At 37.3% G+C, this 18,427-nt stretch overlaps 1 protein-coding gene across 1 annotated transcript in view; it reads right to left on the reverse strand.

Annotated features, from left to right (window-relative positions):
• Window positions 1-18,427, reverse strand: part of CDKAL1 (CDK5 regulatory subunit associated protein 1 like 1) — a 387,536-nt gene that overhangs the window by 130,678 nt on the left and 238,431 nt on the right. The window contains exon 10 of the mRNA XM_066558021.1: window positions 13,633-13,799. Coding sequence (XP_066414118.1) covers window positions 13,633-13,799 — 167 coding nt within the window. The remainder of the gene's footprint in view (window positions 1-13,632; window positions 13,800-18,427) is intronic.

Here is an 18,427-nt window from a genome sequence, read left to right on the forward strand (position 1 = left end):
ACTGCTCTTCTGCCAGTGCATTCTGTGTGCTCCAGTCAGGCTCACTCACGCCACTCCTCCTGTTTTCTCTGATGTCACAGATACTCTGGCTGACAACACATAACTGTTACCATATTTACTTTTTAAGCTGCAGCTATTTACAAATTCTTCCGGGCCATTAATCAGCAATATTAGTCATGCATCTAGATTTTCTCTCTGCATTTCTAAAAGGCTGCCCTAGATTATTCAAAGAGAAGGCAGACATCCTTATGCCTTTTCATTTGCAGGAGCTCAGTTTTTAAAGCACTGATTTTTGGAACAAGAAGAAAAAAATGCTCTCTCGATACTCACTTTTTATCTGACAAACAGATGTGTACAAAACCCAAAACTCTATCAAATCACTTCTGGAACCAGTTTTGAAAGTTTCTGTCCAAGATCCTATTACATAAATGTCTCAGAGAAGTGGTTACATTATTCAAGGCAACAGCTACTCCATCTCAGGCATGTAAACTCAATTTAATACATAGAATTGCACACAATTTGATACACAGAAAGGCTGCGTGCAGTGAACCTGGCTCTCAGTGGAAGCTGGAGGTAGCTGGCCTCATGAAAAAAGAGTGAAGAAAAGGCCACCATGCATCCACACAGATTTTGTGTCCAATTTAAATGGAACTATACTTATCTGTGTCCTTAATAATTGTAGATGTTCAGCTAGAACATATTTTCAAAAATGAAATTGTACAGAACAAGTACCTAAAAGTGGGAAACCTTCCTTTTTTAAGCTTTAGAAAATCTTGTGAATGTAATTTATATGAAGCATCCTTGTAGTCGTCTGTGACTTTTCTGTTTATCAGTAATCAAATATGTTTCTAAAATACGAAAAATATGAGCTGAAAATTAAGCTACGGACTACAAGCCTATTATTCTGCTTATCTCTTGGTTCCAAGTACCTGATTCAGTTTTCAAAAACAGATTTATGATATAAGGAATGAACGAAAGTCATGTTTCATAACGTGCTTCTAAATCTGCCAAGTTCTTAAAAACAACTCACCCTATGACATAGGAAAAAATATTCTTTGCCATTCCTCTCAAATTTTGCATCTTCTGAATAACAGACTCTTACATATGAGATCAGTTTGTGAATTCTTTTTGAGAGTAAGAAATCATTTAAGTGTTATTTTATTCCAGCTTTTGTAAGGCTGAGAATCATCTGATAGAACAAAAACCCAAACAGATTCACTGTGTCTGTTTGTGATAGAAATATTAAATTTTAAAAATATCTTATTGTTTATAATATCTTATTATTTAAAAACCTATCTTTTTTTACCACAAAGTTTTGATTTTTAAAGTCACAAATGTAGAAATAGCAAATGTTGGTTTTATTTCTCATATTCACCTTAAACAATGAAAATGTTATGGTGAAATGTGAAGAATGAAAATCAAATTCTAAAATCTCAATAGGGTTTTCCTGCTCAGAGGATTCAAAAAAAACCAAAGCACCCAACCAACCCCAAAGCCACTAGCTGCTGGTCTGACAGTAACATGCAGAAGCTGGTCTCACAGTTAATCTCTTTCAGGGGGATGTGGCCAAGAGGGAGCTTTTGACCACACTTCCTGTAAGAGGAACCGAACCAATGGTGTCCACCAGCCAGTGTTTAACAAGACTGATCAGAATTCCTTCTTCCAGTTATCCCGCATGTAAAGAAAGAAAACACATGTTTTGTGCGATCACTGTTGTCGATAACTTTCAAGATTAAGAATACAACTGTTGTCATTTAAAGTAATTACCCATGGTTCTGTACCAATGGGATGCAAAATGCGTGGCATTAATTAACTGAACTTTTCAACTATCCCTACAGATCCCTGCATACAGTAAAAGCTACAACTGTAAGCCCAAAAACATTATTGACTATTTCACTGCATCATTTTGGTTCAGAAAGATACTCCATATCAAAAGAAGTGGCATTCTTTAGAAAGTAACTTGCTTGCCTTGTGTATCAGAGATTCACATGCAACACACACATGGTCTGTCTGGGAACACTAACACAGCCTAGCTGCTGTGGTCAAGGGTTTCAGGGGTCTTATGGACAGTCAAAGCTCCTTCTAGAGATGAGGAGGTTGCAAACAGCTCTTTATACTGTGAACTCCTTTCTTTACTTGCTTTCTGTATCTAAAGCTACACAAAATGCACTGCATGTGCTTTGAATCAAAGATCCTACTGATAAACTGATTTCCCACCAGGTACTTGAGGATTGTAACGATTAACTTTGTGAATTTAGCACAACACAAATTATTAACACAAACCAAACACAAGACAGAAACACCTGATGACCCAATGTTTCATTGTCATTCACTTCTAAGTACTGCTGGTGGTCTCAAATTTACCTTTCATAACCAGAAACTCTGAGTGAGCCATTCAGAAGGAAACAGAATAATGACTTAAACAAAAGCTTTGCACGATTGCATCAGAAATCTGGATAAATCAATCTTACAAAGTTTGCACTGTTCAGATAGAAATATCACATTCTGACCTGTAGCTTTAAGGCAAGACTGTTCCAGTCTTATCTTTCATCCTCCCTACCACTAAAATAACACTGACGTTCTTTGCCACATAGGTTTGATCAAATTACAACTACTCTGCACTTAACAGTCATACTTAGTCAATGCTGACAGATTTTCCCATACTACAGATTGCACATAGAATATCGGATTGCACATAGATATCACTGAATAAAACTATTAGTTAATATCCTAAAGAGTATTTGAAGGACATCATGGGCTAATGCATATTTTTACTTCACCATGTCTCAACATCCTAAGCTTAACATCTATTTCCTGTTGGTTTTTTATAATTATATACATTTATTTTTTTCTGAAGTGCTCTGCATTACTAGGTATAATTACATATTTCAGTTAGAAAAAAAAACAATCAAGAATTTTATTTCCATCTGGAAACAATAAATGAACAACATTTTGAAACTATATCACTGTGAAAGAAACTTTCTGTCTTTCATCATGACTGGAACGGCTGATTGCCTTTTCTTGCTATTCCCTGGAATCTGATAATGTGTCTATGAATGAAGGGATGCGCTACACAAAAATGAAATATCATGTGGGAACTAAAAGGTCAAAAAGTAGCACAATTTGTTTTAACCTGACTCTACAAAAATAGGCGTCATCTACATTTGGAAAATAATGTGAAGACAATGTGAAGCATCCTTTAGGATACTGATCACATATGAAATATTTTTTTCCAGTCCTTAGCAGCTGGAGTACATTAGAACACAAAGCACACTACTAGAAAGATTTCTATCTAGTCAGTGTACTTTATCCTAGCAATTACAATACACAAATTTAACCACCTAACCAGAAAATCACACCTACTGTTTGCAATGACACCATGTGTAACCATAGAAAATTGCAGAGACAATAAACATCAATATCTGTGCATCTTTATGTCAGTACCAGCAAGCTGTTCAGACAGCAATTCTTTCCCCTTACCTAAAGCAGGCAAAAATCCAAGTATTTGAATTCTGTCTTGTGTTTGAGTCATGATAATATGAACAGCTTGCTTGCTAGCAAAAGGATTTTGTCCTCTGCCAGCAGTGAAGCCCAAAGAAATCCTCGTCCATATGGAAACATGACAAAATGGCACTCCCTCAAAACTTCATCCCTTTGTGGCAGATATTACTTTGGGATATGTCACGAGGGGTGTCTGCTGACTGTTGTCTTTCAGAAGCTGAGCGGTGCTACCACCAGCACAGTCTGGATGAAAATCAAGTGGCTGTGGCCCATTTTATAAATTCCTCTGCTGCAGTGCAGCTCAGGAACAGATGTGATCTTGTGATGCAGGCATGGGAATGATGACACAGTTATGATCCAGTCTAGAAAACCCATAGCAGCTTTGTTAAAACGAATGAACAGAGAACTCTCCCCCGCTTCCCACCCCCTGTGAGCAATGGGGCTTTAAAAAGCTAAGAGCATGTGGGATGTCCCTGAGGACACTGGTTGGAAGGCAGTGCCTCTCCCTCATCTGTGCCTCTCCCTCACCAGGGGAGATATGCTGAAGCCACACGATGGGCAAGCTTAGAGGCAACCCCTACCCCATGTAACATGACATGACATGCTCAGGTCTTTATCCTGTCATTAGGATAAAGGCAGGTCACACTGGAGCAGCTAAAAGCCCATGCAATTCTAACCAATGTAATTTGAAGCTTAAAATCAAATCTTTGGGTTGCCAGATGGAGGGCAAAAATCTGTTTTGCCATATGGGAAAAATGCCTTCTATATTACCAAACAGAAAACTGGTATTAGCTCAGGCCACCCTTGGAAGTGGATATAAACCAGACTGCAAGCTGTGATTTGCTGATAGGAAAACTAGGCGTGAGAGTCATATGCTCAGCCTAGCTGCTCCCAGCTGTTCTCCTAGGTGTGGGACCTCTCTACTGCTTCCAGCCTCAGAAAACAGACAAACCATGGCTAGCTAAGCAACTTTTTACTTTTTCCTTCCTCACAGCTTAATATGTGTTAAGCCTAATCTCTTAAAAAAAAAGAAGGCAAACCATGCCATACCAAAATCACCTAATATGCACTGAAGGGCTTGCCACATCTTCCTTTATTAAACAAGAGCACAAGCTAACTCGAGTTCCTGCACAAGAAGTGATGTTCAGATAGTATCACAATACAGTAACTGCATTCACAGTCCAAAGCTTCAGCTGAAATTTTTCACATCTCTTCCCATGAGTCAGTGCACAAAGGAAACACACACGACCAAATACGCTAGGTACCTAATTTTGTAAACCTAGGTACCTATTTTTCTAAACACAAAAATATCGAGAATTCTCCTATTCCATTAACAGGTAGATATGGTTCTTTCTAAGATTATACATGTTATAACCAAGAATAAAAAGAAATTTCTTGCACAGTACCATTTATTCATATTTTTTGACAAAACCAGTAACTCCCAGTACAGACATCTTAAACCTTGGTTCCTGAAATTCTTCACAATGAACAAGCTGGCTTCCCTATCACAATTTGCTTCCAATATTAAAGCAGACTGACTTTACATTGGGTAAAATGTTATCCATCTCCATTGGGTGGATTGCTTATTACTCAGCCTGTGATGAGCCTTGAGCCCAAGCACATCTGAGTCTCCACCTCACCAAAACAGAGCTGATTCAGTGACACTTTCAGCATGATACCACACTAATTTCTGTGCGCCATGCAGGAAAATGGTTCAGTGCTTTCAAAGATAAGAACTGTTATTGTTGCTGCTGCAGCCATCGTTACAATCTTAAAGAGCCTTTGTGGAGCTTCAGAGTGCTGTTTGTCCAGTTCCAAAAATTGATTCATTTTAAGGTGAAATGTACATTTCATTAATGGTTAAAGCGATGGTTTCATGACTTCAAACCAGCCAACCAAAGAGCTAATACTAATTACTTGTGAAATTATTAATTCTGACATGCAAGAAAAGACACCTTTTTTTAAAAAAATTTCTCTATGGTCCTCCCTAATTTCTCATCATTAAGCACTCCTCAAATGAAATCTTTTTTTCCAGAGGTAAATTAATACTCCTTTTTTCAATATGTATTAGAAACACCTATTGGGAAGGCCCCTAAAAAGGTGATTTATTGCAACAGCACACTGCTATTTTAAATAACTCTCTGTCTCAATCATACTTTATGCTAATAAAACCTTGAAAACTAATTAAAGTATAGAGAGGCACACACAATAGGCAAGTAGGATTGTCACACTTTTTGTCTTCAGAAAGCTGAATGAGTGAAATGAATTGCTCATTTCATCCATACCATGAATTTGTTCTCCAGCTCAAAAATGAGAATCCCATAGGATAGAAAAGAATTGATGGTTTCTGCTCAGAAGGAAGACATAGAATGAATTGCACACCCCTCCAGAGTTTATCTGTACCAAGATGGGGCAGTGCTAGGGAGCCTCTCTATTGTTTCCCTTCATTTCAAACAAGCAGGTACAAGATCTAAAATAGCAACTGCTTTAGCAGGTTCCAGTGGAAGGAAAACACTGGAAGGTTTTAATCAAAACTTAAACCTTTAGGCAAATACTATCACTTCCTTTTGTGAGCTGACCTAAATTTCATAGTAAAACAGAATAAAAATATTGCAAACCATAACGATGAGATTTATATCATAGAATTCACATTTTTCAGTAACCCCTGCAATTTAACAGAGCTAAACCAATTGAATCCAAGAATGAGAAGAGATTTTACATCTTTTCCATGATTAACAGTGATACAACAACACAAAGCAAATATTACTGTGCAGTTTTATTGAAGTTTCTAGAACACAATGTATTTTATTTTTCTCATTTTTAAAGAAAATCTTCACCTCAAGAAAATCAACCTTTTTTTTTAACAAATGCCAATGCCTAACAAAGCAAGCAGTCTTACTGAAGATTATGTAGATGATGCTGCAAAGCACAGGGAATGTGACAGCTCATCTATCAAAGAAAACAAAAGGGTTTATGCATCTAAACTAACTAGAAGCTTTTGAAACAGCATGGAGAGTAGTTGGTAGAATTTTACTTATTATAATATAAATAACTAGGAAAGTGAGATGCTATTTGTTTAACAATGAATGCAGAAATATTAAAAGATGGCAGAGTTTTTATGCAAGCTCTAAGTTTGACAATATCTTCTACCTCAATGCCTTGAAGTGCATGGCAACTGATAAAAATCCTATTTTTATTTAGCACAAATGCACTATCCCATATATGCATTTCCCATTCTTTTAACATATTGCTCAATTACTGGTGATTTTTATTTTCTGCTAGTAATTCACCAGAAGCTCCAGCTCCAAAGGACTGCTGGGATGAGACAGTATTGTAAGTAATTGACAGCCTGACACTCAGCACAAGATTGAGTGTGGATCTGTCTGCATTTAAATACTCTTCATTCTCAGTCAGTCTAACGAGCAAGAACAACATTCATACGAGCAAATCATAATTAAGGTACAACTAATATGAACAGATTTAACTGGTCAAGCAGTGTGCTACTTAATGTTAACCCCTTTTTGCAATACCAGGTTTTATTCACAGATTATTAAATATAGAAAAGCACTAGATGCATGCATAAAAGATTCTGTTGTGAAAGAAAACTGAATTTTGCATAAATAAAGCCAGTTTTTTATGTATCTCAAAGCATTTTTTCTACTAGTGTTATAAAGAACATGAGCTCCATTCTCAACAACACAAATATTCCCTTCCATGTTGTCTGGAAGGAAACATTTATTGTCCAAAGTTCACAATTTGCTAAGGTTTTTGAGAGAACCCAATATTCACAAATACAGCATAAAACCTTCAGGAAGAGTAAAATGGGTTCTTATTTTGACATTTATTAAGCCAAATCATATTCTACCAGCTGGAAACGAACATGTCACCAAGCATTTACAGACGTTAGGATCTGCTGTGTATGCGATGTTAGAATTCTAGATTAGAGAAAATGGCATGACAAAATGTATCCCAAAGCACAGCAGAGATTCATCCATTTCCCAACTCCATAATATAAAAAAGTACATTGACTCTGGGGTGAGCTCATGTTCCCATGACACTATGTCTTAAGAAGTAATTTAAAGGAAATGTGCTATATTTGAAAACCCCAAAGACAAAGAATGCTTTGAGAGGAAGTAGAGGAGAGACAGACCATTTTAGTACAAAAAAATAAAAAGCAGGAATATAGAGAGTTAGCAAAGATGCACATACAGCTTCCATAGGACAAACAAGCATTTAACATAAAACCAAAGGAAACAGTAAACATCCCTTCATACCTCACCTTTTATTTTTTTCAGGAGGACAGAGGCAATTGCCCCATCCACCTCCCTTTAGTATCTGAGGTTCCTTTCAATTATACTGCCAGCAAAACAGACACAGTTTGCATAGAGACAACTTTGTAATTACAGCAAGAAAAAGTTGCATGGTCCACCGAGTACAAAACACTGCAAAACTCACAGTAATAAGAAGACAGGGGCTTAAGTATTCATTTATTTAAATGTATGCTGCAGTTTTCATTTTTTCTGGTCAAATCAACAGATTTTAATTGGCACTTTCAAAAGCAGCAGTCTATGAAAATGACAAAAAATAATACTAGAAACAAAGCAAATACATGCCCTAAAGTCCTTTTAATTCTTGAAATTATGCTGCCCTTTTATTTGCCATTGAGGAATGTGTGCATATTATTCCCTTTTTAAATGCATTTCAAATCAGCTTACACTCGAGGTTATTCAAAACTTGAGCTTATGCACAACGCTCAATAACGCCTGGTGCACTCAGAGGAAAAAAAGGACAACAGAGAAAAAAGAAAAGTGAATTAGTAATTTTACTGTAATACTGTAACAATTTCCTATGTGCTGTGTCAAGGCACGTTTGAGGGAGCCATCTGTAAGGTATCAGCTTCAATGAGGTTAAGAAACACAAACACCGAGCTGACACAAAAAATCAAAGCAAAAGAGCAAAGAAATACTACTGCAACTTGTGGTACACTTGGCACACCTTCTGCATTTAAAGGCTCTGCTGCCATGCAGACTCCATCTCAATGGCTGGTGTATCACTCAAATGTCCTGAATTAATAACGGAGATACAGCCCACAGATGGCATATAGTATGGTTTGAGACAGACTCATTTTGACAGGTGACAAAGACGACTACTCATCTAGTCATGTGAAATTAAGCACTTACGGGAATGGCAGGTGTGAACTGCCTCCTTTATACAGATTTGGAAGCATCCTATCACTCACAGAAAGTGCCGTACTAAAATCCCAGACAATTCTGGGATTATGTTAAATCCACAAAGGAGGCAAGTTAAGGCTGAGATGTGAGTCCCTGCCCTTTTACAGTCTGGATGATCTAGAGTCCCTTGTGATTTGGACAGAGCCCTGGATACTTAAAAAGAAAATTAAGTTTCAACCCAAGGAAAAGTGAAATATAGCTTAGGCAAAATCAGTATCTAACACTATGCCATTAACATTGATTTCAAGCTGCTATACACTTCACCTTATTTTTTACTTTTCAGACTAATTCCCATTCATCATTTATCTACTACCATTGCTTTAATGGATTTTTCCCAACCCTCCCTTTCCATCAGTCACTGGAAGTGGATGTTAAACACTGTTTCACCAGAGCACTAGCAAGTAGCTTCATAAAATGACTGGGGATAAAGTGTCTGGAGGTTACCTCTAAAGCAGGGTGTATTCCTTATGTACTTTTACTACATGTTGATACCATGGGGTGATAAAATCTTTGACATCTGGCAGTGTGTGTAACTAGAGCAGTAGGTCTGTGCAAAGACATATGGGCAAGAACACACAGGAAAACCAATACAACACAAATACACTCCTTGCAGTTTTTCTAGGACTATATAATGGATTCTAACACTAATCTTCTCCTTCACATTATATAAAACAGAAAACACTTGGGGCAAATTATTTTTCCCTGGCCATAGTCCATGTCTGTTTATTAAAATTTTCTTCCATGTAGATAAAATCCCAAGTTTTCCTCAATATCATGTTGCATTAACATTTTAAGAGAGGACAGACACCGGGCAAGGGTGTGTCTCAAAAATCTTCAGTTTGAGACCAACCGTGAAATAAGCAAGCTATATGCTTCCTGCTGTATCCATGCAAACAGACTGCTAAGACTGTGAGAGCACTTTGGAAAATGCAATACTACCTCCGTGCCCAGGTTTTCTCCGAGGAAAACTGAGGATATCTCCTGCAGGTAAACCAAACTCCAACTTCTTTCTCAGTCTTAGTGACACAACCAAGAGTTTGAGTCTCTGGTCCCTCAGTTACTTTGAACACCCCAAATAATCCTCTCTGTCATAACAGCAAACCTCAAGCTGAAGAATTCCTGCCAGGATTTGCTGCGTTCACTTCGATGTGCCCACTGAAAGCAGCAGTGAAATTTTAAAATGCAGTTCCCCATTCTCCCTTCACAGCCATTGGTTCGTTCAGTCTGGGGTGAACTTTGTAGTGGACAAACTAAATTAGCTTCCATGGAAATCAGAGCAGTAGCCATACTCTAGGTTCACCATGAATGTACTCCATCCACATAGGTGGAAACAGCAGGATTCAAACTAATGGTATGCCTTTGAAACAGCTTTGGATCATGGGGAGTGGGAAAGTTTGATTAAGAGAATTACATTTATTTTGAAGTAAAGAGTCCAAAAGGCAGATAAATTGAGATATTTGGTAGCGGCTTCACTACCAAATTCTGTGTTTTCCTCATCTCCTCTTAATACTTCATACTATTCACTAATGTAAGCACAGACATCATCTGTGGCTAAAGAAAATAGCAGATAAAAAATATAGGACTTTAGATTATACCCTGAATAATTATGACAAAGGCTTTTTGTAATGACATAGGTTAGTATCCAGCATGCCAAAAAACATCTAATATTTTGCATGACTATAAAACATTGCATGGTTCTAAACACATCTTTCTTTTTAGACAAGAAGGCCTGAGTGAATGCAGAATTTCTAATTTGAAAGCACATGTCTGCTTCTCATCCCAAGACTATTCATGCTACACAAGGCACTACTACCACCATATTTACTGAAGTACTAAATTCACAGACCAACAAACAAGCACAAGTATAGTAAGGATTTTCATGAAATTAACAGTATTCTCTGAAATTACAAACATCTCCAAGTACAGAATGGCATTTATCTGACAGCAGTACCAGAAGGCACTGGTTACGCTATTTTAAATCATATGAAAACTTAAAACTGAGTCCCTACCTGACACAAACTTGAGTTTGAATGGCCACTGGCCCAGACCTCCAAATCTACCAAGCCTTCCAGCATAAGAGCTTTAATGCCCATTACAAGCACTCACAGCTTTTCTTTGCCCCCTCCTCTGCTCTATTCCCACCACTCCTGACCCAAGGGAAATTGTCTTCTTCCTCTCCTTGTGCTGGCCTCCATCAGTGAAACAGCAGAGCTGTTGGCTACCACTTCTTAGTGGAGACTATGAAACTGATTCCCAGACATTGAGGCAGATGAAACACTCTCACCTGCAGGTAAACTCCAGTAAATATGGAAGAAAAGTGAATGAATCAAAATTTTTGCTTTTAGGCTGAGTCTCTAGGGAAGCTTTATCCAGATCTCAAAATTAATTTCTACATTTAGAGGACTACTGTTGCTCTATGCACATATCATTTCGAAAGTGAAACAAACCCCTGCCAAGCAGTTGCATGTGTACAATTGTATACCAAAGATGTCTGATTTCTAAAAAAGATACATGATTGGAATGATTTTGTTCTTTGTATTGCATACAAAAAAGGGACACAAGATTAATACATTTTCCCAGGTAAATTTTTTTCACAGAAAGCCAAACAACATGACAATTAGAAATATGACTTCTGAAAAAATATCAGAAATTTCAATTAATAAAAATCAGGAATTTCAATTAATAAAATGCAGCACCTTTTAAAACAATTAATGAAAGATATCTGCAATGAATAACACATCTTCATATCTTAGGAGATAACAGATCTACATCTGGATTTTATCCTAATCAACTGACATGAGGGTTAATCAGCTTCTCACTTAATTTTGGTTTTTTAAACAAACTACAGTTTTACACTTTCCTCAACTGGAAAGTTAAAAGCATGTTGCCCATAAAAAGTTTCTTTTGTTTGGTGAAAACGTATACAGGAGACTGCTTACATTCCCCAGTGATCCTTCAGAGAAAAGTCTGGTAAGCTTGGAAGAGGAGATTAAATAGAAATGCAGAAAGCAAAAAAAAAAACCAAAAAAAACCAAAACAAACATTGTCACTAAAGTAGTTTGACAAATCAGCAAAATTATGTCACAAAATTTCAAGACCAGAAATTCTTGGTCACATGCGAAACACAGAAATATGATTGAATAATCTTTAGAAAAATCATATAAATTGGAAACTGTATGGAACACTGAAGAGGATGAGCAACACCAGATGTTGCTACTGCACAAAAAGGCTGCTGCACACAAACACATGGTTCTGCACAGCAACATTCAAGACACCCATTTTCAGTAGGCTTCCATGAATTCCTCTGCCTTTGCCATGACACCTAAAGATGCATTTTCAAAGAGATAAGAGTACTTTTCCTAAATGAGTCAGGTAGAAAAATAAGTCCTACCTACAGCACCTTCTGGAAAATTTAGAAACAGGAAGACTAGATATCATAAATTTACAGATTTTTGTGACATGCTCACACTTACTATGATTGAAGGAAAGCAACATTCTTTCCACTTTTCATGGATTATATCAAGGGTGCCCCTTATCTCAGCAGAGCAGTTTGTTATTTACAGCAACTGTTTTTTCTATTTTTTTAAGCTTTGAGAGCACTCACACAATGACCAGCAGTGACAAAAGCAGCAGTCTATGCCAAAACACTTTTAATAATGTGAATGAAAAATGAAAGCAAAAGAACTAACTATGAAAATTGCTAAAAGCTTGATTTGCTTTTGTACAAGATGCTGAAAAATGTTAAAATACAAAAAGAAAAGAAGAAAAGCTTGTGGCAGATATGAGAGTCCCAGACACAATGCAAATTCTCAAAAACACTACTACACTGCTTCCTAAAGGCTCCTATTCAGAGTGCTGAGTTAAAAGCCTCTCTTAGTGAAGTATATGCTAAACCAAAGAATTAAATAATAACTAGCAAGTTTCTTGCAACTTTCTGCAGGTCAAATTCTTTAGCTGGTGAAGTGAAAACCTGCTTATTCCTACCAAGATGAGATTCCTCTGGCCCACATGCTTCCACAATAGGCAAAGGTGCAGTTATAGCACTCTGATGAGAAAATACTGTCCTTGACATCTTAAGAAAATATAAGTGCAACTATTAATGGTACATTATATTTGGGAAAGCAGCATGGATACCAGCTACTTATCTGGGTAGTAAACATGCACATGGTTACAAAATTTACTTTCAACTACATCCTTCCTTCCTTTTTTCCTCCTCTTTACAGTTATGTTTATTCTGTGGACAGTTTCTAGGAATTTCAATAAATTCATTTGGTGACAGAATCCATCAAAACCAACCTACCTTTCAGAAGAAACTCACTTCCTCCTCTGCATGAATAAGCTACACTTTCAAATTCACACTGTTATATACTTCTAATTTCATTGAACTGCTTTGTTACACTTATTTTAAACACAGATATACACTTACCAAGTGTATATCTATTTCTATATCTTATCAAGGAAGTCATAAACACGCTAAAAATAGGATAATGAATGCATCATTGAGTGAGACCACTATATAGTGTTTCTGGAAATATTTGTCTGAGGTGAAGCAGGAAGAAAAATTCAATCCCATAGTCCATCACTTGCAAATGACATTTCCTTTAGTTCTTGGAAATGCTAGATACACACACAAATGAACATTACTACCATAAAGTCCTACATGCCAGAGATCTCACTAATATTATAATTCCAAAATTACTTGAGGATCTTATTATCTCAGTAACTTGCTGTGTCAGGCAAATGGCTTTACACTGTTAGTCTAATGTTGTAAATGCATTTTTAAGTCTATTATGTTTTTAAGCTACTGCTTAAAATGAAAGACACTTCACATAAGGTTCCATGCTGACTCACTCAATGAATGTCCATGTTGGCATACAAATGATTCCTTTTCTTCCCTTACCTCCAGATGCTCTAAAATATAGGGAGGGTTTGTCATGCCAAGCCTCAGCATAGCTCCCTCAGGAATAACTTCAACCAGCTTCCACAGAAGCGTGGGGAGGTCTGTGCCAATGTCTCTGCCATAAGCCCCTGTGTCTTCACTGGTCAGCCATATCTCACAAACACCCTCTGTGAATAAAAGAAAGAGATAATTAACAAATCTGTTTTAGAGCTGTTTATTTTATCATACAGCTGCTCACTCTTTTAAATGCAGTATTTCACATGGCTATTATGCAGCCAGACTGGGTATTCAATTGCAAAGGGGAGGGAAGGAGAAGGAAGGCTTATCCCATGGGTAGCAGTGGGTTATTAAGTTCATTTTATGAGCACAAGAGTGCTACAACAATGCTGTAAATTATCATTGCTGTGGAGTGATTAACATTCACAGCCAATGACTAATTCTGTGCTGCCTCTACAGCAAGTCAGACAAGTTTAACACTCTGTTTTATTTTTTGAGTCTAATTCATTAAACACCGCAAGAGACATCACCCAAGCAGAGTTTGCACTAATGGTTATTACAGTAGTTAGCTTATTAACTGGTAAGCTTCCAGTGAGCAAAACCAGCTGTAAAGCACTGTGACTGACATTCTTCCTGAAGTAACTATTAAAATCTTGTATTCTTTTAATTATACAATTAGCAATGCAATATTAAGGTTGCATTGAAAAGGTTAGTGACCACTGCATGACTGAGTGATAATATGGGAAAACCTGTTTCCTGGCAGTTAATGCTTCATTTTCCATCAATCAGAGCTTTAGGAAGTAGTGCATTTGATTTTTATTGTAAATAGCAACTTCAAACACTGATATTTGGTAATAATAGCCTCCTACCCAAAGAGAGAAAGATGAAAGATTGTACCACCCTTTAACAATAGTTGAAAGCACTGAGGTTTCATGCAGCCACTTCTGCCGGCCTGCCCAGCTTTCATCCTTTTTTGCAATACAATCCCTCTATCCTTCCTTACCACCCCAAAGCAAGAAATAAACCATCAAAACCAGGGTGTCTGTGAAGAAAACACCTGTGATTTACAGCAAGATAAGATACCATTAATTCAGTGAAGAGCTAAACTTCTAAAACCGGTCATGAACTGGTAAAAGAAATTATCAAACACTAGAAGGTGCATAATTCATCAAAGCACACTTTGGGCCAGCAGACAATGTATCAGAAAATGTAAATGTTTATGTTACAAATTTATACTCAAATGAGGAAAACTTAAGCACATACACCAACTTTAATCACATAAAAAGCAATAAACCTAGAAACCAAATGGTTTACAAAATGTAAATCCAAGACTGCTACTCCTAAATTCACACTGCAACAATAATGGCAGAGAGCTAGCCATGCTGAGCATCAAAGTTAATCCTGTTGGCACAGAAACATTTTCAAGGTAATTTATTACTTAGAATGAAAAATGCTTTACAATTTAAGGTTAACTGGAAAACTTCTTACTTTTTAAGTTTTGCTTCAAGAATAGGTTAGTGAGGGAGATGTACAATTTGTATCTTGAGAGAAGTCTGGTGTAAAGCAGTCCTGAAGTAGTAAGTGCTCTTTGGTCGACCATTTGCAGTCACAAGTTTGTAGTCACACTCAAACTGAGCTCCCTGTGCAGAATCTGCCTGCAGGACACAATTACACTGTGGATTTCAGTGCACTTGCTAATGTTTTTGGAATTCATCTCACCACAGGCAGTACCCACCATGAAACATACTCTTGGGTTTGCTGCCTGCCCTACATTTTCCTGAAACACATGAAGAAAGAAGTGAATTTTATATGCTGTATGTTAACAAAGAAGAGAAATGTAAGGAATCTTAATGATTGATAAGGTCCTGTTTTGTTTAGTTTGGGTTTCTCTATATGAGTCTCCAACAGCCATAGGAGCACTACAAAACTTATTGATTGGCTGAGTTTCTACTGTAATAGAGTAATTCTCATTTGCAAGCTTTCCATCTAAAGAGTTGCATGGGGTTTGGGTTGGATTTCCTTTTTCTTTTTTTTCATGAACATGGCTAATGGAATACTGCCTCACAGTTGCCAAATGAACACTAAGGAAAAAAAAAATAAATCACTGTCTAGGAATGGAAATAACATTCTGGTGGAAAACAAGAGCGAGCTTTTAAAGCTGCATAGGTGGGGACCATTAGCCCCCTGGTGGGCTGAAACTTCAAATTAAATCACAAGAAGAGGAAGCAGCTGTAATAGTAAATCAGCAACAGCAGGAATAACTGTCTCATCTGCTCTCCGATCAGGGTGTTGAACAACAAGCAATGGGAATAATGCATGCTGAGAGATCCAAGGATGTAGTCTTATTACCGGGGGCAGGGAGGTGCAGGGAGGGGGAAGAACACCTGTATTTTAGGAAAAAGTTCATGTCTCAGTTTCAGGTTGACAAAATGGATCTTCAAATACTGAAAGCTACTGTGAGTGATAAATATTTACAAGGAGGATCATTAGGATAAATCAACTTTGTACATAACTGTGTGAAAGAGGTTTTGAGTGGACTGATTTTAGGCCATTTTTTTTTAGTCCTTTGTATACCCAGGTTAGGAGCCTAAACTTACACCAGGTAAGAAGAGAAAACAATAGACCTCTCAAACAGTATTAATGAAATCAGTCAACACCTCTCATTTTCAGTCCACCCAGCTCCCCTCCAAACTCCAGCCCTCCACAGGAACCTGTTTAAATCCACTGTCTAATCACATACATAATATTTTTCCTTTCTCTTGCAGTGAACCTCATTCAATCATTCACCACTCTGTTACTGGGCAATTTTGGTGCTAATAAAGGCAAGCTGATTTTGTAAACAAGAAAATCAATCCAAACAGGAGGCTTCAGATGTGGCAACTCAGAGCATTTGTTAGAGTATTAAGGCCAATTATCCCTATATCCAAGTAATTACAAGTCTGCCTGGTCACAGCTCATGGTTTTTTCTCACTCTGCCATCACTATCCAGCAGAAAAGAAAAACCTTAAGAGTTGGCCTCTGATCTGCTGTAACTGGAGATTATGGAGAATGAAAAATGTTGGAAAAAGAACAGGTTCCAAGCAAATGAAGAAAGTTCTGAGCCTATTCCTTCTCACATGTCTCAATATAAAGAATACTCACTGCAGATTATCTGATACAGGTTTTAATTTCATTTCTGTGGGGTAAGCAATCCTTATCATGAAGGAGATAAGAAATCCAACATCTATCACTTTTACAAAATATGTGCATTCCTGGTTTAGAAACCACTTGAAATTATTAATTTCTTTTCTAAAAAACTTCTAGCATTTTTATTTTGCTTTATCTTCATGTCACTATTGTAAACACTGTTTTTGGCAGTACCAAAGGTCCTTTAAACTGAAGTGTACTCCATCAGAAAAATTCATTTATTTCAATCTACAGAAAGATCTGAAGATGTTAAAATACTGGACACCAATCCCAGTGAAATTCTCACATTTGATAACTGACTCTACAAATTAAATGCAATCCCCAAATCCTCATGATTTTTCTTCTCCTTCCTTCCTTGTTCTTCTCTTTCCTAGCAGATTTTTTTATGTGAACCAGAGTGGCTTTTCCAATTCTCTGCAGGCTGCTTCAGTGGGAGGCCCCTGACTCTGACCTTCTCAGTAGCCCGCATATGCTTATCAACAACTGCCTGACCTCCTTGTGATTCCTTCTCCAACAGTGAATTCTTATGGCAGCCTGCAGTGCTGCACAGACCACAGAAATACCTCTCCCAGTGCACCACAGAAATTGAAAGACCATCTGCCAAGGGGAGGCCTTACATAAACGTCTGTGTCTTGCAGACTTGAGGACAGTCAATCTGACCATTCCTGATCACAACCTTAGAAACATTTAAAAACAAAAAAATCATGGTCAAAGATGAAGGCTTAGAAAACACCAAATTCATTGTTCAGAATGAGCTTAGCCTACTTTATTTTCTCTTCAATTATTTGAGTTTTTCCTTATTTATTCAGCATGGATTTTACAGGAACCATTTACATACTTCATGCAGTGCATTGTGCTAGATTACTTTGCTGAATCAAAGCCTTAACTGGGAAATTGTGAAGAACTATGCAAACAGCAGAACACTGTACCAATCTGGATATAATGCAAGTTTAAACAGAAACTGAGATTTGGAGGATTCAGTTTCCTCCTGTAATTCTGAAATACTCTGCAAGGATTGATTCAGCATCATCCAAGTGTCCTATTAAGACAGTTCAACCACATGGATCAGCACTGAAGCATTCCATTGCAGGGACTTCGCTGAAAGAGAAAATCAAACTGGGAACAACTCATTGATGCTAAGGGGGATTTGGAAGGACTCATTTCCAGTTCACCAAGAGACCCTTACTCTTATTTCATCTGAATGTATACAGGGCTTCTGGAAGACAGAAAGAATGGAGCTGGACATAATCCTATACAAACCCTAGTCATTCAGTAACTCACTGAAACTGTCATAATTTGAGAATACAGGATTCTTGCATTCTGGCAAGCAGATGATATAAGTAGACTGAAGTAAAAAAGACAGGTCTAAGTTCATGGCTGCTGAAAGAGGCAAGCTGTCAGGCTATGACCTAAAGGATCAATGCTTTTTCTGTATTTTGTGAAGTGCAGGTTCAGCACCATATTGTACAGATAAATGCATGGCTGCAGTTCTGCTCACGACGCACTATGTACAAACTGTCTCACAGCCTGTTTCTAGAGGATCTTTATTAATGCTCAAAACTATTTCCTCTTTTTAAAAGACCTATTTTTTTTACCCTTCTGGACAGTCTTA

The sequence above is a fragment of the Molothrus aeneus genome, chromosome 1 (assembly GCF_037042795.1).
Source record: "Molothrus aeneus isolate 106 chromosome 1, BPBGC_Maene_1.0, whole genome shotgun sequence".
In the NCBI taxonomy this organism is placed as follows: domain Eukaryota; kingdom Metazoa; phylum Chordata; class Aves; order Passeriformes; family Icteridae; genus Molothrus; species Molothrus aeneus.